General features: G+C 49.7%; 8 protein-coding genes across 8 annotated transcripts; 5 read left to right on the plus strand and 3 right to left on the minus strand.

Annotated features, from left to right (window-relative positions):
- The first annotated feature begins 1,232 nt into the window (after positions 1 to 1,232).
- On the plus strand, positions 1,233 to 3,378 carry BO94DRAFT_89840 (translation termination factor eRF1). Its single transcript, XM_025617731.1, has 6 exons — positions 1,233 to 1,353; positions 1,480 to 1,659; positions 1,715 to 1,764; positions 1,830 to 2,958; positions 3,012 to 3,182; positions 3,234 to 3,378. Exons 2-5 carry the CDS (start codon positions 1,539 to 1,541, stop codon positions 3,014 to 3,016), a joined length of 1,305 nt encoding a protein of 434 aa, XP_025466686.1. The 5' UTR covers positions 1,233 to 1,353; positions 1,480 to 1,538; the 3' UTR covers positions 3,017 to 3,182; positions 3,234 to 3,378.
- BO94DRAFT_535795 (prephenate dehydratase PHA2) lies at positions 3,321 to 5,039 on the minus strand. The gene is made up of 2 exons (XM_025611865.1): positions 4,643 to 5,039; positions 3,321 to 4,583 (listed from the first exon to the last, which is right to left on the minus strand). The coding sequence occupies exons 1-2, from the start codon at positions 4,694 to 4,696 to the stop codon at positions 3,690 to 3,692; spliced, it is 948 nt and encodes a 315-aa protein (XP_025466687.1). The 5' UTR covers positions 4,697 to 5,039; the 3' UTR covers positions 3,321 to 3,689.
- BO94DRAFT_566416 (uncharacterized protein) lies at positions 4,526 to 8,479 on the plus strand. Its single transcript, XM_025614552.1, has 5 exons — positions 4,526 to 5,616; positions 5,880 to 6,060; positions 7,032 to 7,226; positions 7,275 to 7,363; positions 7,862 to 8,479. Exons 1-5 carry the CDS (start codon positions 4,893 to 4,895, stop codon positions 8,275 to 8,277), a joined length of 1,605 nt encoding a protein of 534 aa, XP_025466688.1. The 5' UTR covers positions 4,526 to 4,892; the 3' UTR covers positions 8,278 to 8,479.
- Positions 8,480 to 8,818: 339 nt separating this feature from the next.
- cbf5 (pseudouridine synthase CBF5) lies at positions 8,819 to 10,521 on the plus strand (the record flags this gene model as incomplete). The annotated part of the gene is given in 5 exon segments (XM_025608207.1): positions 8,819 to 8,930; positions 8,992 to 9,148; positions 9,206 to 9,873; positions 9,893 to 10,119; positions 10,186 to 10,521. The coding sequence occupies 5 exon segments, from the start codon at positions 8,819 to 8,821 to the stop codon at positions 10,519 to 10,521; spliced, it is 1,500 nt and encodes a 499-aa protein (XP_025466689.1).
- Positions 10,522 to 10,984: 463 nt separating this feature from the next.
- Positions 10,985 to 12,405, plus strand: BO94DRAFT_557097 (FYV10 family protein; the record flags this gene model as incomplete). Its single annotated transcript, XM_025613915.1, has 4 exons — positions 10,985 to 11,038; positions 11,118 to 11,657; positions 11,730 to 11,924; positions 11,974 to 12,405. The coding sequence occupies 4 exons, from the start codon at positions 10,985 to 10,987 to the stop codon at positions 12,403 to 12,405; spliced, it is 1,221 nt and encodes a 406-aa protein (XP_025466690.1).
- Positions 12,406 to 12,525: 120 nt separating this feature from the next.
- Positions 12,526 to 14,111, minus strand: BO94DRAFT_467759 (25S rRNA (uracil2634-N3)-methyltransferase; the record flags this gene model as incomplete). The annotated part of the gene is made up of 2 exons (XM_025608221.1): positions 12,526 to 13,589; positions 13,913 to 14,111. 2 exons carry the CDS (start codon positions 14,109 to 14,111, stop codon positions 12,526 to 12,528), a joined length of 1,263 nt encoding a protein of 420 aa, XP_025466691.1.
- A 548-nt stretch (positions 14,112 to 14,659) lies between these two features.
- On the minus strand, positions 14,660 to 16,680 carry gmtA (GDP-mannose transporter). Its single transcript, XM_025611866.1, has 4 exons — positions 16,284 to 16,680; positions 16,104 to 16,191; positions 15,665 to 16,036; positions 14,660 to 15,595 (listed from the first exon to the last, which is right to left on the minus strand). The coding sequence occupies exons 1-4, from the start codon at positions 16,524 to 16,526 to the stop codon at positions 15,153 to 15,155; spliced, it is 1,146 nt and encodes a 381-aa protein (XP_025466692.1). The 5' UTR covers positions 16,527 to 16,680; the 3' UTR covers positions 14,660 to 15,152.
- A 527-nt stretch (positions 16,681 to 17,207) lies between these two features.
- BO94DRAFT_535805 (thioredoxin domain-containing protein) lies at positions 17,208 to 18,637 on the plus strand. The gene has a single exon (XM_025611867.1). The coding sequence runs from the start codon at positions 17,513 to 17,515 to the stop codon at positions 18,236 to 18,238; it is 726 nt and encodes a 241-aa protein (XP_025466693.1). The 5' UTR covers positions 17,208 to 17,512; the 3' UTR covers positions 18,239 to 18,637.
- The last annotated feature ends 280 nt before the right edge of the window (positions 18,638 to 18,917 follow it).

The following is an 18,917-nucleotide window of genomic DNA, read 5'->3' on the forward strand; positions in this document are numbered from 1 at the left end:
TCTATTATGTCGAATGCGGTACCCATCGACTACCTAGGGAAAAAAAACCAATCAATCATGAACGGAAAGGAAACTGGACGTCACTGTGATGGCCGGTATTGTCAGCCTGGCGAATGTGAGTTCAGTGGCCGTCGCTATCAGTGATATCTTATAGGAACAGCCAGTGGACTAGACCACACCATGGCCAGGACATAGATAAGCATAGCACAGGACTTCGTACTCCGGACCTACCAGGTATAAACAGGTTATCTCCGAGAAAGGAAAGGGTGGGAAACTTGATTGGTAAGTCCAATGAGAAATAATTCCAAGATAGAAGAGGCCTCGGGATCCCCTGCGATTTTCGGGAACGAGATGTGGGGTGGTGTTGAAGTTTGGAACAGTACTACTGCAGGTAGAGAGTTCTAACCACCTTAGTTAGCCCTACCGGTTGTTGATAAGCAATTCATGGAATTTGGTTCACCACATCAATTTATGTACTCTTTACAGGGGACTAAGATCCGTGATAACAAAGACATCTGCCGCATGTACACGGGGACTACATGATATCCACTCAACGGTCAAGCCGACACTTGCTATAAATCTTCACACGAGGGCGGGTTCTCGGATACTGAACGATTTCCGATGTTCAAGCAACTATCGACTTGTAAAGGCCCATAGATTCATGCCAGATGTGGCAGATGGAGGCAAGTAAGTATCCAGGTCGGTCGTTAGATAAGTGCATGGTAGGCCGAAAGATTCCGTTCCCGGTCAACTTCAAGAACATCATGATGAACTTACGTAGTATCAATGAGCCACGCCACCGGGTAATTTACACCCTAGTTACCTACCTTGCCATGCTATGCGATGCATATGGTACCCTGAGGGCGCCTTGAGAGCTGCCATGCGATCAACAAAGCTCCTCGCAGAATCCGCGCACGGGGTGACGGCGATTCCCCCAGTTCCAAGGCAAGAAAGTATTGTAACCTGGAATACGGAGCATACGGAGTATGTAGTATGGTATTTCCAGGAACCATACTTCGGACTGGTGGAAGATAGTACTCGTACTAGCTGAAGCCTTATAGTCACAAGAAGAATATCATCGTCGAATAATTGCCATGAAAGTCGAAGACTTCATACTGCGACCATGCCGCTTTAATTCTGATCTCTTCTCGTGGGGATATAGACATCATTTTCATTAACGAGTTGCGGTGCCTGCAGCAAGCATCCCCTTGTGCGAGGCGCAGCTTATGTCATCCTAAACAGGCGACTGCCGACCCATTCGTCGTTCTTGTCGCCGGCCGTCCCCCCCACGGTGCCTGATGAAAATTGCTTAACACCCCGCTGGACTTGGACGGCAAATCGACCAGCCCCGAGGTATGTGACTTAACTGCTTTCCCACTTCTCTTTGAATCTTCCTTTGGTCGTCTATCTTCATAGACACCGAGAAATACTCGCTTTCTTCTACTACCGCCGACAGTCTTGCCGCTGACAGTATTCTAGCACCAGCAAGTCACGCCTTTACCCTCCTCTGGTCGTATCATATTATTGCCTCGCCCAACATGAGCGCGGCTCAGGCGAACGAAGCGGAGAAGAACATCGAGATATGGAAGGTGAAGAAGCTTATAAAGCGGCTTGAGGCCGCCAGAGGAAATGGAACATCTATGATCTCCCTTATCATTCGTGCGTCTCCCAGTCAACTCGTTACTAGAAGGCCGCTAACTATGAACCTTTTCAGCCCCCAAGGATCAGGTGTCCAGAGCGGCAAAGATGTTGGCCGAAGAGTTCGTAAGTTACCAAACTGAGGAAGAGGCGAGTCCAGTCCTTGTTAGACCCCGCTAATCAAACTGCAGGGCACTGCGTCTAATATTAAATCTCGCGTCAACCGGCTTTCCGTCCTGTCCGCCATTACTTCGACCCAGCAGCGTCTCAAGCTTTACAACAAGGTTCCACCAAATGGCCTGGTGGTCTATTGCGGTGAGATTATCACGTCCGAAGGAAAGGAGCGTAAGATCAACATCGACTTTGAGCCCTTCAAGCCAATAAACACGTCTCTATACCTCTGTGATAACAAGTTCCATACTGAGGCGCTCAGTGAGCTTCTCGAATCGGACCAAAAGTTCGGTTTTATCGTCATGGATGGAAACGGTGCACTGTTCGGTACTTTGAGCGGGAATACCAGAGAAATTCTTCAAAAGTTGAGCGTGGACCTTCCCAAGAAACACGGCCGTGGTGGTCAGTCAGCATTACGTTTCGCTCGTCTCCGTGAGGAAAAACGTCATAACTATGTGCGCAAGATTGCCGAGCTAGCCGTTCAAAACTATATCACCAATGACAAAGTCAATGTTGCAGGACTGATCTTGGCCGGTTCTGCTGATTTCAAAAATGACCTGAACCAGTCCGATATGTTCGATCAGAGGCTGCAGGCTAAGGTCATCAAGGTTGTCGATGTGTCTTATGGCGGTGAGAACGGTTTTAACCAGGCCATCGAATTGGCCTCGGAGACCTTGAGCAATGTCAAGTTCGTTCAGGAGAAGAAACTCATCGGGAAATACTTCGAAGAAATCAGTCAGGATACTGGAAAGGTCTGCTATGGTATTGACGATACCCTGAAGGCACTGGAACTTGGCGCAGCGGAGACTCTGATTGTGTACGAGAACCTTGATGTCACTCGGTATGTTCTTAAGAGCTCCAGCGGCTCGGACGTTGTAATCCACGTCACAAAGTCTCAGGAAGAGAACCGTGAGTTGTTCATGGACAAGGAAACCGGCACCGAGATGGAAGTCAACGAGCAGATGTCGTTCCTTGAGTGGCTTGCCGAAAACTATAAGGACTTCGGAGCAAACCTGGAGTTCGTCTCCGATAAGTCCAGCGAAGGAAACCAGTTTGTCAAAGGCTTCGGTGGTATTGGAGCCCTCCTCCGGTACAAGGTCAACTTTGAACAACTTGCCGACTATGATGACGAGGATGAATTCTATGACGGTATGTCTTCCCAAATCATTAGTCTGTTCATGTGCTGACTTTCCACATCACAGATTGACGGTTCAGCGACCTCGCAGAGAGCGAGGATGAACGGCCAGAAGTTCCCAGGGTGGATCTTCTGACGGCTCGCCCCGTGATTCGTGAAGGCGGCTCTCCCGTCAACATGGCTGTAGTGGTACACACCATGACGTTGCCTGGTCAAGATTCGGTGAAGCTGCCTAGAGGTATTCCTGTCAACCCATGAAATTGGTTATTGTGTTCTGACGCTATGCCAGCAGGGCCATCCAAGCTCCGTAACATGTTCACTCAGGTTACTTAGGCAGTCTAGGTTGACACTAGGTTTTATATTCCATTTCGAAAGGATGATAGATCTGTTATGTGGAACCTACAGCTGTTCACCGATGATTGTCGAGCGTATAACACTTGGGGTAGTGCGTTTAGACTGTTTGGTCCAATACTTCCGAGTACTGGATCTTCTTCGTGATTTTTGCTTCTGCATGCGCTTCCTATTGTAACCAAGGGAACCCAGCACTGCTTTCCTTTCCCGTGTCACTACAGGTCCTGTAGATGTCTGTAACCCTGGCAGCGCATTACTTAAGAGGCCTGCATGGCAATCGAACTGCTTTATAGAACTCATGCTCCCGTTCAGTGTATCGATAGGATGCGCCTATACGAAGTGTGGCCGATACAAGCAACGCAGACACGCGCCACCCTGTCACTTATGCCGATGGTTAGACGGATACGAATTGGTCTGCCCATGTTCCCAGGTGTCTGCAACCCTCCGTGACCTCTTGTAATGCGTCGATTATCCCAGATACCGCACCCTGGCTTTCATTCGTCGGAACATATTGGCCTTCGACTAGGAATACGTACTTCCAAGCCCTTATCTGGCTCGGTCGTGAGTTAATGCTCGTCAGGTTCATGCCTTGATTTTTGAAGATCAAAAGGGCGTCTGCCAAGACACCCGGACAATCCTGGCGAATCATGAATGAAATTAGTGTCTTCTGCGCCGTTGGTGTAACTGAAGCCTGGCCTTGTGCAGGGGAGGAGACTTTGACATCCTCAAAGGACAGCCGACTTGTACGCCCCGAGTTCACATTCCTGAGCACAAGGAAACGCGTGGTGTTGTTGGCCTTATCCTCGATGTTTTCCTCTGATACATCCAGGCCATGATACTCTGCGGCAAAGCGACTGGCGATAGCTCCACTCCGCTCCGTGGTTCCCTTTGACACAATTTCAGCGCCCTTGGAGGTTGACGAGACATCCTGTCTTTCAATGCCTTTGAAGGTTCTTTCAAGAAAATCCTCACACTGGCCCCATGCCTGTGGGTGCGTATACAGCTTGGTTATGGAGCCGTAGTTTTGCGGACCTAGTGATAACAGACCCTTCCGAGTCAGGAGACAGTGGTGGACTGTCAGATAATGCTCCCCGCACACTTTCACATCGCTGTAAAGGCCGCTTGGGTCCGCCAAGAGGTCCAGGGTCTGGACAACAGAGCCGTTGGTTGAATTCTCGCAAGGAATGATAGCGTAGTCGACTTTGTCTGCCTGCACTGCCGCGAAAGCATCCGGGAACGACACATGGGGCACTAATTTGGCCGAAGACCCAAAGCTCTCAACCGCTGCCTAGAAGAATCGGAGTCAATGACACTATAAGATGAAGGCCGGCCTGACAGTTTGCTGACCTGGTGGGAAAATGATGCGGCAGGGCCGAGGAATGCGACCTTGAGAGGTTCCATGATGGCGCTGTGAGCAGTTCCACTGGGTTTGGGTTGCTTCTGTCACAATCCCGAACTCCTGCCAAGAGCTTGTGAGTCGTTACTGCGACAATCATGACGGCTGACATAACTAGTCAAAATTTGAACCCGTTCGCGGGGAAATTGTCTTTCTTTCGGATGATTTCACCTGTCCGCCAGGACCTGGTTCTCATACCAAATGAAGCCTATGCGTGTGTTCGCACTGGATTCCAGGCGAATGGGGCGACCTCTGGCTTCATGGCAACAGCAACAACAAAGGATGCTACCGGCTACACGGCGTGCATGCTCATCTCTTTCCGATCGACTATATCGAGACTTGACCTCACGACAGCTCCCCTTGACTTTTGATTATATACATCCCCAGTCGTCTTATCTCCTGAGCTTAACATTGGCCGATCTCCTTCCCACGCTAACCCCAGCGCCAAATGAGCTTCCTTCCGCCCGCAGCACATCTCGCATGCCGGCAGGCCACCATTTGGTCTACTTTCCTCCCCAAGTCACACTGTCGCAGTTACTGCCGGACGGTACAGATACCTTACACGCCCCAGGAAGTCCCTTCAATAGGCGGTTGTGGGCTGGGGGCAGTGTCAGATTTGCGACTTCCAACGCCCTAACTCTCAATGGCAGTCGAGCCGTTTGTATCGAAACTATTCGTGACGTGATAGTAAAAGGCCGGCCAGGAGAGGAAAAGGTACTCGTCAGAATTGAAAGACGCATTGGCGCGGCCCCAGAGGGGGAAGACAATCGCAGTATCAGAGAGCGGATATGGAGGGAAACCGAGGGTGAAACTGGTCAAGCTTCCGTCATCGAGAACAGGAGTCTGGTCTTTATGCGCGAGAAAACCCCAGAGCAACTTAATCATGACAAGGCTAGCTTTGACATGGAGACTAGGGCCATCAGATGTGCGCGATGACTATGAACATTATCAACCCCGATGTCCTTGCTAACATTCCCCGGTGGCTCACAGCGCCTTCAGATCCACACTTCCTCCACCAACTTATACCTAACAAGGTTCTGCTATTCCGTTTCTCCGCTCTTACGTTCAATGCCCATTCTATACATATCGACAAGACGTACGCACAAAATGTTGAAGGCTATCGGAACCTCCTCGTACATGGACCGCTGACTTTGACGTTGCTTCTCACGGCCCTGGAGGATCATCTAGGTAAGCTGGGGTTGGCTGCCACTGGAATCGAGTATAGAAACATAGCTCCTCTCTATGTTGAAGAGGAGCTGACAGTTTGTGGCAAGCCCAAACCCGGCAGAGGCCACGCAGCGTGGGATGTATGGATTGAGGGCAAGGACGGACGACTTGCCGTTCGAGGTACTGCCAAAACTAGCCCTGCGTAAAGCTGATGAAATTGTGGTAGTGGAGACTATAGAGCCCAGCACTTTGGTGTGTGGCCTTCGCGGGCTCATGTGGTACAATTAGTCCGCCGCGATGTTGCTCGGACCCATGGAAATGAGCGCGAATGATCATGTTAAGGCGATACTCTGACTGAAATCGCTACTTTGACTATATCTAGTTTCTGTTGCCTCTTAGGCCCGTGCAACTAGCTATTTAACGTTACTCATATGATTTGAGATAACTTCACACATGTGAGGACATTCTACCACACTCTTTGAAAGTATCAATGACCATGCCTTATTGTAGACATAGACTTCGGGCGTATTCATATGCCACGTACAAACTGCATCTAGATTTAGCATTTGAGAAAGCAAATTAATGCATAGTATGTAACTACCCGTCTTCAGTCAGACATCACGATATAACTCCTTCAATTCCCCCCTCTTTTTTTCTTTTTTCTTTTTTCTTTTCTTTTCTTTTTTTTTTTTTTTTTCTTACTCTCTTTTGGTAGAGTGAGTAAACAAAATATCTGTCTTATACTAAATAATGCTCTCTATTACTCGTTGTCGGCTTTATCTTGAATATGTCATTGCAAACCGTACGGAGTAAGACTTGGAGGCCGGAGCAATCGGAGAATCTAACCCTGTGGGTCGCACATGTCGGAACGGAGAAATAACTGTCGGCTAGTATTTCCACACACCATATAAGAACTTATTTTCTGTTCTTTTTCTTTCCGTCCAGCTCTTGTTATCTAACCACCCCTGCACCATAACGCTCTATCATGACACTTAATGATGTGTTTTGAATAGCTACTACATCCCTTAACAAAGGAACGTATCCGTGACTGCTCAGTACAGCAATTCCTTGTGAAGTACAATGGATCAGTTTTTGGCTGCTCCCCCTGTTACTAGGTACGTGGCCTTTTGCTTGTCTTCAGCCTCAAGGCTCATTGACTGATCGTTTCCCCAGAACTCTTACTGCACTTACATTTTTACAGTCTGTATTGGTCCATGGTGGGCTTCTCAGTGGCTATTATGTGTTATTTTTACCACACCTTGTCTTCAAGACTATTCCTGAAATATGGAGGCTGTTTTCGCCTTTCATGATCACCGGGCCAGGCCTTTCCTTGATTTTTGATCTCTATTTCAGTATGGTACTGCGCTGGTCTAGTGGGTAGCCATGCTAACTGCCGGTAGTGTTCACCTATGGCAGCCGCCTGGAGACTGGATCTCCTCGGTTCAGTGCACCGGGTGAATTTTTCACCTATGTTTTTTTCGTAGCTTTCACCATCACGGTAAGTTGTGGGAACATCCTTGTCCTATAACATCTCATTACAGGACACTGTCGTTTGCCTCTCCCTTGTTGCTCCTCACATCTCCTTCAATGTCATTTTCTATCTTTTTCTCAATTCACCTCGAATATCTGCCCGCCCAGCGCATACTCAGCTGAAGCGGTTCCTGGAAACGAGGAAGATCACCCTTGCATCCCGCATGGCTCTACAACTGATTTACCGGAGTTATGTGCGTTGCAGGTATGGTGGGACGACCAGTGAGATAGCTAGTGTGATGATTTCAGTTCACACTGGTGGTTATGGTGCCCTACATCTAATTATCTCTACTTTGTCAATATTTCATAGACCTTCACATCTTCCAACTACACTTGTCCATGTAGTCTCATTGAATTGCTGGTACTGACAACCCGAAGGTCACCGCAGGTTGTCTTCTGAATAATGTAATCTTTACCTCCGGTGAGCTTCTTGTGGTACTATCTTCGTGCTTGCTCATACTGATATATCTCAGCATTGATCCTGGCATTTGTTTACACATATTCGCAAGACAACCGAGGTAAAAAGGCGAGCTTCTTTATTGTCCAAATACCCGTCGAGTTCTTACCGTGGGCGATGCTCACTTTGACTCTGGTCATCTCCGGATGGCCTTCAGCGTTGAGCGACGGCATGGGCATAATTGCCGCTCACTTGTACGATTTCCTTACCCGTATCTATCCGACATTCGGAGGTGGTAAGAATTGCCTTGCCACCCCGGCATTTGTGAGGCGATTCTTTGCTGCCCACACACCGCGTCGTGAAGCGCGTGCCTTTGGAACTGCTTACCACCATGCGAACGATCAAGCCCGGAACTCCTCCATAGGTTGGACTTCGTCTTTCCAGAGCTCATGGAACCGGAGAGGCCCAGGGCGCAGACTTGGCGGTGGATAACCATGGGGGCGTCGATACCAGAGGATTGGCCACTTGACTGACTCCTGGGCGAGGACTGGGTAGGCAAGTCATACTTGCCATAATCACATTGAGAGCAATGAATGACCAGAGAAGTACGATCGTCAACTTTTTGGGGAAGATGCTTTTGGAGATACCCGAGTGAATAGTAGAAACGTAAAATGCGAGAAGTCGTGTAGCGGTTGCCGATGCGAGCGGAATGGTATGATACGCCCAGTATCCGGTATCGTATCAATTGTATTGATTATTACAAGCCCGAAACTTTCTCGTATGGATGTTACGAGATCAACATTTTTGCAATGTGCAAGAATAAGTCACGGGATGCTGGACCGACGGGGTAAAATCTCTGCTCTAACCTGATTAGTCGCAGGAGCTTTCGCCGCACTTCGAAATTTCCCAGACTTTCTTTCTCGCTAGCGCGAGAACAAAACTTTAGTTCAGAAAGTGCAATTTTTCCTGCGCCTTCTCTCAACGCGCGCACTTACCCGGCTATTCCTACACCCTTCAAGCCAGCCTGTTTAAAATGGCGGTCGCAGTGGCTAAGGAGGAGATGGACTACATGATCAAACCGGAGGCAGGTGCTTCTAAAATCGATACGTCGGAATGGCCGCTTCTTCTGAAGAATTATGACAAGCGTACGTTCACTTCGAGGCCACATCTCATATTTATGTAGCTGGTGCTGATTCTTTATATCAGTGCTTGTCAGGACCGGTCACTTCACGCCCATTCCCGCCGGTAGCACTCCTTTGAAGCGTGACCTGAAGTCGTACATCAACTCCGGTGTCATCAACCTGGACAAGCCTTCCAATCCTTCCAGTCACGAGGTTGTTGCCTGGATGAAGAGAATCTTGAGGTAATCTTCCTATCGCGTTCTTATCATGTATAGGATACTGAGACTCGTTCAATCAAGGGCGGAAAAGACCGGTCACAGTGGAACTCTTGATCCCAAGGTCACTGGTTGCTTGATTGTCTGCATTGACCGTGCTACTCGCCTGGTGAAGTCCCAACAAGGTGCCGGAAAGGAGTACGTTTGCGTGATTCGCCTTCATGACAAGATTCCCGGCGGGGAGGCACAATTCAAGCGGGCTCTCGAGACATTGACTGGAGCCCTTTTCCAGCGGCCGCCATTGATCTCTGCCGTCAAGCGCCAGCTTCGTATCCGGACAATCCACGAGAGTAAGCTTTACGAGTTCGACAATGAGAGACACCTTGGTGTCTTCTGGGTTAGCTGCGAAGCCGGAACCTATATCAGAACGCTCTGTGTTCACCTGGGTCTCCTGCTCGGCGTTGGTGCGCACATGCAGGAACTCCGCCGTGTACGCAGTGGTGCCATGGATGAGAACAGTGGAATGGTCACCTTGCACGACGTGTTGGATGCCCAGTGGATGTATGACAACCAACGGGACGAGTCTTACTTGAGGAGAGTCATCAAGCCTCTGGAAACCCTCCTCACGACGTACAAACGTATTGTTGTCAAGGACAGTGCCGTTAATGCCGTGTGCTACGGTGCTAAGCTCATGGTCCCTGGTCTTCTCCGCTTTGGTAGGATTTCATACCCGCGTATCATGCAAGTTTACGGTTGCTGACCCTTATGAAGAGGCTGGGATTGAGGTCAACGAGGAGGTCGTCCTCATGACCACTAAGGGTGAGGCTATTGCCATTGGTATTGCTCAGATGTCAACAGTCGAGCTGTCCACCTGCGACCATGGCGTTGTGGCCAAGGTCAAGCGTTGTATCATGGAGCGCGACCTGTACCCTCGCCGCTGGGGCTTGGGACCTGTCGCTCTGGAGAAGAAGAAGCTCAAGTCCGCGGGAAAGCTGGACGTAAGTTCCCTGGGTTTAACAAGCAATAACTTGCGTATGTGCTGGCTTTGCTGACAACCATTGCAGAAGTATGGCCGTACTAACGAGGCCACGCCCGCCAAATGGAAGAATGACTACAAGGATTACAGCGCCCCCGAAGAAGGTGCACAGGCCGTGGCCGAACCCGTTGCTCATGAAGAAGCCTCTACTCCCGCCGAGCCGACCGAAGTACCATCATCCCCCGATAACAAGATGGATCTCGATGATGAAAAGGACGACGATGAGAAGAAAAAGCGTAAGCGCCACGAGGGAGAGACGCCCGAGGAGCGCGCTGAGCGCAAACGCAAGAAGAAGGAGAAGAAGGAGAAGAAGGAGCGCAGGAAGTCTAAGCAGGATAAGGAAGAGAGTGATGACAGTGATTAAGCACTTTCGGGAAGCACCTTAACCTGCCTCGGATTGGAAAGCTGCCGCCATTCCATCTGTCTTCGCTTGTCAAAGCGTCGCCTGGTTATGATTCCTGTAACATACTTGTTTCTTTTTGTCGGAGTCTTGGGTTTGAAAAGGGAATCTATTTACTAAATAAATGTTTATCGCGTTTCTGTACGTCGGACTTTAGTCGTTTCAATTATCTTTCCCCTGTTTGATCCTCAAATATGAGAGTATCTTCGTAGTTGGCCCCCGTACCGAGGGCCCGTGACCTGGGCGGTGTCTCCGCATCACTCGGTCACGACGTTGGGCCACTTCCATCTGCGGCTCCCCCTCCCCCTCTCCTCCCTCTCTTCCCTACCAACCCCCATTTTCTGTCTGTAACATCCGGCTCTATTGCTGGTGAGCCTTGCAATCACCTCGTAAGACGGCCTGGCCACTAGCCATACCTCTGATCGCCATGGCCGCGGAATTGACATCCACCCGGCTGAATGCGGAGAACCATCTGCTCTTGGTAACCCACTAATCGTCCCCTCACTCTCTCGTTGGCTTGTCCCCGCAGTCTCGATACTAACATCGCCGGATTATTTCAGGACCAGCCTCTATTACGGTTACCACACGAGCTTGCTCGACGAAACTTCAAATCTGTGCAGCGCCTCGTGGAGCGGGAGAGGGAATATGTCATCCCCGTACTCAAAGAGACCGCCAATGCCTCCATGTCAAACAATCAAACACCTGAGCGAGCTCTTGCTGCGCTTGACGCTATGGTCTCTCGCATGCAGGGCCTAAAGCGGAAAATGGAGATACTGCATCAAGAGGAGAAGAAGATTCAAGAGCAATCCCGGAAGCGTATCCACCACTTGGAAAGACTTCATCAGATTCCTAGCTTGGCGGATGTCAAGTACGATCATTGGGCGAGAGTTCGCCTAGACAGGCTCATAGTAGATCATATGCTACGTTCCGGATATACAGAGAGTGCCCAGCAGTTAGCCCATGAGAAAGATATTGAGGATCTTGTAGACCTCAACGTCTTTGTACAATGTCAACGAATTGCCGAGAGCCTCCGTTATGGGGAGACGAAGGATGCCCTACAATGGTGCGGCGAAAATAAGGCGGCATTGAAGAAGAGCCAGGTTCGTACAATATCTGCCAACTGTTACAGTCTAAGTAAAACTTTTCACTTCAAACCTGATTGTTGGAAACAGTATAACTTAGAGTTCGAGCTGCGGTTGCAGCAATATATTGAAATGGTCAGAACAGAGCATAAGGAGAAACTTGTTGATGCAATGGTCCACGCCAAAAAATACTTGGCTCCATACATCGAGACACAGTCAATGGAAATTCATCGAGCTGCAGGACTCCTCGCTTTCCCTCCCGACACCAAAGCTGAACCTTACAAGGTAGCACGGACAGATCCAATGCATTGTACTCAAGCTAATCCAGCCCTAGTCGATATACGCGCTAGAGAGATGGACATATCTGGCAGACCTTTTTGTTCGCACCCACCATGAGCTATTATCCCTGTCGTCTCGTCCTCTGTTACATATCGCTCTATCTGCGGGATTGTCGGCTCTCAAGACGCCTTCGTGCCATTCAGCTTACACCTCCTCCAGTTCAAACTCACTGTCCACAACGACATCTGTTTGCCCGATCTGCTCAACCGAGCTGAATGAACTTGCTCGCAACATGCCATACGCTCACCACACGAAGAGCTACGTCGAAAGTGATCCGATAGTTTTGCCCAATGGCAGGATCTACGGTCAACAGCGGCTGTTAGAGATGAGTAAGAAGGTCGGGTGTGTTGAAGCAGGCAAAGTTAAGGACCCTACAACCGGCGAGGTCTTCAACGAGAGCGATATGAAGAAGGTTTATATCATGTAGCAGTCGGCGAGTCCCAAGGCTGTGTGAACAGTTGATGTCGGTCCTATTTTGACTTTATCCCTTTCAGTTGAGGCGCACCGTGGAACTTTGTCTGCAGTGAATGACTTTATTTGGCGCTTTCTATTCACTGTCGTCACTGTCGGACGCGTCCCTTGACCTCTTCTTTCTCGCACTAGTCTCGAGTTTGGAGGACGGGACGTTCCTCCTCCCTACTGGATGGTCTTCCTGTTTGACCTCGAATACATACATTCTTGCGTCCCTGTCTTCACCTCGCCAGCCACCTCTTCCCCCGTGCTTTCCCTCAATGTCGCCCAGGGTCCGCGCATGTGAGTACTCCTTATAGCAAGCCCACGGAAATCGGAAACTGGTGATCACCCGCAGGCCAGCGTGCCTTGCAAGATCTTTGATATTCCAGAGGGTATAAGGCTCCCCCTCGAACATTGAAACTAGGATCTGGCCGGGTTCGATTCTGGTACAGCATGTCGCCTGACCAGTGGTATTTGCCGACCGCAGTTGGTTGCTCTCCCCATCGCCGTCGCCTTCGTCTTGGCTTGTCTCAATGTCGGGATTCTCCCAGTTGTCCCAATCCTCCTCATCGTCACTGCCCGCAATTTCAGGACGATGCGACAGCAAGGGCACACACGCTTTGAAGAACGCCACCAAAAGTTCTTGGTTGGCGCGCACCTGCCGGTTGACATCGGTGGAGAGACCGCCGACGTGAGGAAAGTTGAAGCAGATCACATCCCAGGACCCGCCCTGTGATGCAGAAGACGATACACCGTTCTTTGCCTCCTTCCATGCCGGGCGTTTACGCTCCCGCCGTGAAAAGCCAGTACGGATTTCTTTCCCACCTCCCGCAGGAAGACCGAGTTTTCGAGCGTCAACAGCATAAAGGACTTTCGGGCCACGACTTTGAGTTTGGTTTTCAATGGAGTCTTGTGCGTCATGCTTTTCAATGTCATCTTCGCTGTTCAATCCTTCGTCACTGCCCTTGGTTGAATTATCCTTACTGCCCAGAACATCCGCATATGTTGTCCTTTTTAAAGAGGCATCCAAGATATCGTGGATATTGTGCTCCGCTTTAGGGTATTTGCCGTAGAGCGATTCTTTGGAATCGTAACATGTAGCCAAGACATTCTTGCAGCGGTGTTGAAGGACTAATGAGCGAGCAAAGGAGAAATCGCCTACACCAAACTAGTTAGGAATGTATCTAATGCGGCAGAAATTCGACATAATTCTCCGGCGCCTTCTAGATCAAGATGGCGGGATGCAGACGAGGACAAATGCGAATCTGGACCAGTAGACTGTAAACCTCTGCTCTGTGCTCTTTGAGTAGAAGGTAGACAGTCTGCGAAAACTTCGGAGTTCCTTCGGCCAACGCACCATACATTAGGGGAAATTCTACAGTAGCATAAAAAAGTGTGCCAGCCAGCCATGGCATAACCACTAACAAAAACAACGTAGCAGATCAAACCGAACAAGAAAGGCAAAAAAAGTTTCAACTCACCTTCTCCAACCAACAAAATACGATCTTTTCTTCCAAACGGCACCACCGGGCGCTGGTTTTTCTGCTGCTTCTGGGAAGACTTCTTCGGATCACTGCCATTCTTCTTCGCATTGGCATTCTCATTCACCTTATCCACCCCCTGTCCTTGAGAGGCTTTAGCAGCAGAACTCGTCGTCGAAAGTTTAGAAAACGTGTGCATCTTCCGGTGTTTCTTTGGATGTTGACCAGCGGATGCGGCTGCAGCCGCGGCCGGACCTCCTCCCTTTTTGGATTTGGGCATGGCACTATTTTTTTATTTGCCTTTCTCGGTTTGTTTTCCTGGGGAAAAGAAAAGTGGGTGGGGTTTTTGTAGGGTTTTAGGTGAGTGTTTGGTTGATTGGGTAGATTGTGGATGATAGAGGTTGTCGAGTTTTTGGGGGGGGGGGGGGCGTTCAAATTCCGAGGTATAATAATTCATGTACGGAGTATAATGTGCCTTGTTACCACAGCGCCCACTGGTTGGTGTTCAGAATCTTATTCTTGCTGGGCTTGGACCAGTGAGAGGGTCGGGATGATGGGGTCGATGGATAAATAGATGGACAATGTGGTTAGGACTTTCATGGGCATACGTTTTGTGCTCTATTTCACCATATATCTAGGGAGGCGCTTGGCGGGATTATCATCGCAAGCTCTCTGAACGCAGACCGGGGCGGCTTACTATTACCAAGTACGGAGTACACTACGCACTTTTGCGGTGGAATTCTCATTGCCATGTCATCCAAAACACGCTTTCTATAAGCTTATTAAAAAGACATAAGAAACCTTTTTATATACAGGCTTGTCACAGATGAGAACACAGATCATGCCATGATCAGAAATAAACGCATATCATGTGAATCCACAACATTACTAGATGATACTCAAACAAAGCCATCTGCCAGCCCGAAACAAAAAAATGAATATGTGAAAAGGGTCATGATCGGGGCAGATACTTGAAAAGACTTAAATGGCCGAGGGTAGTAAGAGAAAACCTCCCATGTAGCTCGACATGTGAAGATAAAGTACAGAACCACCAGCACCTGCCAAGGCAGGACTGATGGCTGTGATTCAGGGCTAGAAAAACAGCCCAGCCAATTACAAGGAAACAAGAATCACATATCACATGCGAGCAACGAGCAGTCTCGCTCTCGATATAGAAACTTTAACGAGGGCGAAGTCGGCCGTGACGACCGGCTGCACCATTATTCTCTAGGCGCTCCTTTCAAGATCGCAGCGAGTCTCTCATACTCTGGCTGCTGGCGCTGACTGGGGGATTGGCGGTCGGCAAAACACCAGTTCTTGGCTTAGCATTTTGTTTGATCTTGGCCACAGCATAAACGATACCGCTAACAAAGCCGACAACTATAGCCGAAACGCTGGGGAAGGTGACAGGAGCATCGAAGAAGATGAGTCCTGAAATAGCAATTGGCAGCTTGTTCAGAGCTCCAACCATGGAGTAAGTAGTCGATGAGGTGACGCGAACACACCAGGCGGAGGTGTATGAGATAAACACGGACGACAAACCGGAAAGAATCATGGCAAACATGATACTGTTGCGATCCATCGGGGGAAAGTTGCGGTTGACATTGGTGGACGACCAGTCCTCCAGAACGCCGGACAGAACGATCAGAACGGGTATCGATAGAAGGTTGTTGTAGAACATCGCTAGAGGGGCAGCAAGTTAGTAAAGGACATGTCTCTCGATCCGGGACACCTTCGATGTGAGCAACATACTGTCAAAGTCCTTGAAGTTGGTGAGCTTGATCCGCTTGCGCATGCCCAACACATAGGATGATGTACAGATGCAGTTGATCAACATCCAGATATAGCCAGCATTCAAAGTTGAGACCTTGGCGGTCGCATCGCCAGTGCTTTCAACAGCGTGCTTGATATCGGCCCAGGCGGCAATGATAGAGCTCATGACCATCAGACCGAAGGAGAACAGGGTAAGACCGCTGACCGAACCACCGAACCACAGCACCTCTCCGTAAGCAATGAGAATGATTGTCAGGTTCTTGAAAATAGTGTATACGGGAATCGAGAGGAATTGAAGGGCCTTAGAGCCGGTGTAAATCATGCCAATCAGGAGCAGAGTGATCGGAAACCCTAGTCGTGATCGAAGGCATGTCAATGAAGGGCGCGAAGGTTAGAAGGGCTTGCTGTGGACACCTACACTTTCTGGCCTCGTCCGCACTGAAGTCGCGATAAGTGATTAGGCCACATGATTTACAGGTCTGAATCGCGATGATACAAACGAGAGACTGCGAAATAAATCGAATAGCGGTCAGCCTGTGTTGTTCACATGATACGCCTCCATTCCCGAGGTCATGTGCTCCGATATCCGCCAACATACCTGAATGCAGAGGAGGAAAAAGTTGAGGTTAAAATCGGTGCCTGACAAGACATATTTGTTCATGACAGTCATCAAAATCGACGATCCACAATAGGCCAGGACTGGCAAGATGGGGTTGTTGGAAAGCGAGCCTGATGGCGGACTCCGAGGCTGAGGCGGTGGCGGCGGTGCCTCGAAACTCTTGCCCTGGTCTATCGAATCCATCTGGATCGTGTAGTCGTCCGTCTTCTTGCCTTCCGCCATGGTGATTGACTCAACGAATGTCTGTGCGGTGGGAGCAGGAAGAACGATATCGTCTGCGGGAAAGGGACGAGTCGTGGCAGAGGCGAGAGACGAAACGGGAACGAAGTGATACTTAGTGGCGGCGCCGGAGCGAAGGTCAAAAAGGAAATAAAAACCCGCACGGAGAAATGACAAGAAAGAACACTGGCCCGGAATATGTTCAGACAGTCAGGCAGGCGTCGACAGAAAAGAAGGGGGGGGAGGTGATGAGAGTGAGCCGGGGGAATAAGAAGAAGAAGAGGGTATCGTGACCGAGGACGAAGGGGGGGGAAAGGAAATGAAATGAAATTGCCATCTTGGGCTGGACAACCGCCTCTTCCGGAAGCGGCAAGGAAGCCAATCGGTTATTTTTAAAACCTGGCCGGGATTTTCATACAGACGAGCATGCGTCGTCCCCGGTGCTGGCCTTGCATGCTTAATTCTTTGGCCTAATACGATCATGAAGAGTCATAGCATGGATATAGCAATGCCCACTCTCTGGACCTAACTTCCTACCGCTGGAGGTCGAAATTCAGTGGGATCACACTTGGTATCTGACCGTACCTTGTCAGGAACCGAACCCGGCGGTACTCCGTACCGTACCAGCGATCGATACCTCCGTAGGTACGTAGATTCTGCCTCCTTGTAGATTACTTCGCGTGTCCCCCCGCTCATCAATATTTACTCACCAGGAGGCTGACGCTTTGCGTTAACGAGGATTTCTATCATAGCTAAATACATCTATCTTCTCCTATTCTCGAAGCCCTCACGCGGAGTATCCAAATATCCAAACACCCCTCCGGCCCACAGTGTGCTTCCCCTCTTCTGTTTCCACCAGAGTAACATCTATCGTCCCTCCTTGTCATTTGGAAAATCGCTCTTCTCCAGCCGGCACCTCCAACCCCGTGTGACGGGAATCGCATTCTATCTTCAACCCTCTCCGCAAACGTCACTTCTAATAATCAACCATGAGCGGCGCTGTCGAAGACAAGCCCCAGGCAAGGGACCAGGATGATATCAACGACGACGACGCCTTATTCGACGCCTTAGCAAACGAAGATGATTCAGCTTATCGAGCGCACCGGATTGAGCAGCTAAATGCCGAATTTTCGTCGGCCCAAAATAACAACCAATCCCGCGATGCATCCGCACCTACAATTGTCGGAGACAGCCTTTATCCCACTATCGCGAGTGATCAAGCCCTGCTAGATTTCACAACCCAAACCCATCGGTGCGTGATTCACTTTGCGCATCCAGACTTTGCTCGCTGCAGCACCATGGACGAGCATATTCGAGCGCTAGCGGCACGACACCATGAGGTGCGCTTTGCTCGCGTGGATGTGCGGAGTACTCCATTCGTGGTGGAACGGTTGAAGATCCGCGTTCTGCCATGCGTGATTGGATTTAAGGATGGGGTGGGAGTTGAGCGGGTGGTCGGGTTTGAGGGCCTTGCATCCGGTGGTCGAGACGGCACCGACGGGTTCAGTACCGCAACTCTTGAGAAGAGACTCATCTGGAAAGGAATCATTGCTCGGGAGAAATTCCGAGCTGGGGATGACGGCTCTGGTCAGTCGGAAGAAGAGAGCGACGATGGGGATGGCAAAGACCGGGGGAAGCGGGCTATTCGTAGCGGGAACGCGAGAAGCTACAGGAATGATGACGATGATGACGATGATGACGACGACTGGGATTGAACTCAATAGCCTTCATGAACCTGCCCTGTTGCAAAGGGCAGCCTGGCTTTGGTGGCGAGAGACACTGTTACCTCGACAAATCCAGGCAGGAATAGAAACAGGCTTATGGATTGAATATTCAACACTTGGCCGCAATCACCTACGTCGGCGCGTCACCGTCCGCAGCAGTTCTGGCGACAGATCGTGAAGTGCTGTAAATGCGGGTAACGGACCTCTCAGGTCGTGGAATCGCCTCAATGGTGTCCAATCGATGCCTTTTCATCACCGGTAGTTCGATTTGGAACGGACAAGTGAAAGGGATTGACGGGGATTGACAGTAGTATCGGGCTCAGAGTGAGAATCAACAGAAGCCCATATAGCACGGTACTGAATATATCAAGTTAAGCACTGGGAATTGGGCACATCGTAGACCAGTAAATCTAGCCCAGAGCGATATGTTCTGGGAACCAGCCATGATTGAAATCTTATTGAAGCCGAAAACGAGAGGCTACAACACTTGGAGACAAGTTGGATAAACGAATACAGCATCATCAGTGAGGTAAAGTTACAGCAATGTGGAGAAAACAGATCGCAGGTGATCATCCCAAGTGAAAAAATAAAGGCTGCTAGAAGGTGCAACGGACAAGAGAAGGAAGAAGAAAAAACGGCCACAGGAGTCATGGAGAATGGCAATGCTAAG

The sequence above is a fragment of the Aspergillus sclerotioniger genome, assembly GCF_003184525.1.
Source record: "Aspergillus sclerotioniger CBS 115572 chromosome Unknown BO94scaffold_16, whole genome shotgun sequence".
NCBI classification, from domain to species: Eukaryota; Fungi; Ascomycota; class Eurotiomycetes; order Eurotiales; family Aspergillaceae; genus Aspergillus; species Aspergillus sclerotioniger.

Excerpts from the sequence above, each read along its gene's own strand:
- BO94DRAFT_89840 (XM_025617731.1), top strand. The coding sequence starts at position 1,539 with ATGAGCGCGGCTCAGGCGAACGAAGCGGAGAAGAACATCGAGATATGG. Across the intron at positions 1,660-1,714 it reads TATGATCTCCCTTATCATTC|CCCCCAAGGATCAGGTGTCC; the intron begins GTGCGTCTCCCA and ends GAACCTTTTCAG. Across the intron at positions 1,765-1,829 it reads AGATGTTGGCCGAAGAGTTC|GGCACTGCGTCTAATATTAA; the intron begins GTAAGTTACCAA and ends ATCAAACTGCAG.
- BO94DRAFT_535795 (XM_025611865.1), bottom strand. The coding sequence starts at position 4,696 with ATGGAACCTCTCAAGGTCGCATTCCTCGGCCCTGCCGCATCATTTTCC. Across the intron at positions 4,584-4,642 it reads CCGCATCATTTTCCCACCAG|GCAGCGGTTGAGAGCTTTGG; the intron begins GTCAGCAAACTG and ends CGATTCTTCTAG.
- BO94DRAFT_566416 (XM_025614552.1), top strand. The coding sequence starts at position 4,893 with ATGAAGCCTATGCGTGTGTTCGCACTGGATTCCAGGCGAATGGGGCGA. Across the intron at positions 5,617-5,879 it reads GGAGACTAGGGCCATCAGAT|GTAAGCTGGGGTTGGCTGCC; the intron begins GTGCGCGATGAC and ends AGGATCATCTAG. Across the intron at positions 7,364-7,861 it reads TTTCACCATCACGGTAAGTT|CATTGATCCTGGCATTTGTT; the intron begins GTGGGAACATCC and ends GATATATCTCAG.
- gmtA (XM_025611866.1), bottom strand. The coding sequence starts at position 16,526 with ATGGCGGAAGGCAAGAAGACGGACGACTACACGATCCAGATGGATTCG. Across the intron at positions 16,192-16,283 it reads TTTTCCTCCTCTGCATTCAG|TCTCTCGTTTGTATCATCGC; the intron begins GTATGTTGGCGG and ends TTTATTTCGCAG. Across the intron at positions 16,037-16,103 it reads TGCGGACGAGGCCAGAAAGT|GGTTTCCGATCACTCTGCTC; the intron begins GTAGGTGTCCAC and ends GATCACGACTAG.
- BO94DRAFT_535805 (XM_025611867.1), top strand. The coding sequence starts at position 17,513 with ATGAGCGGCGCTGTCGAAGACAAGCCCCAGGCAAGGGACCAGGATGAT.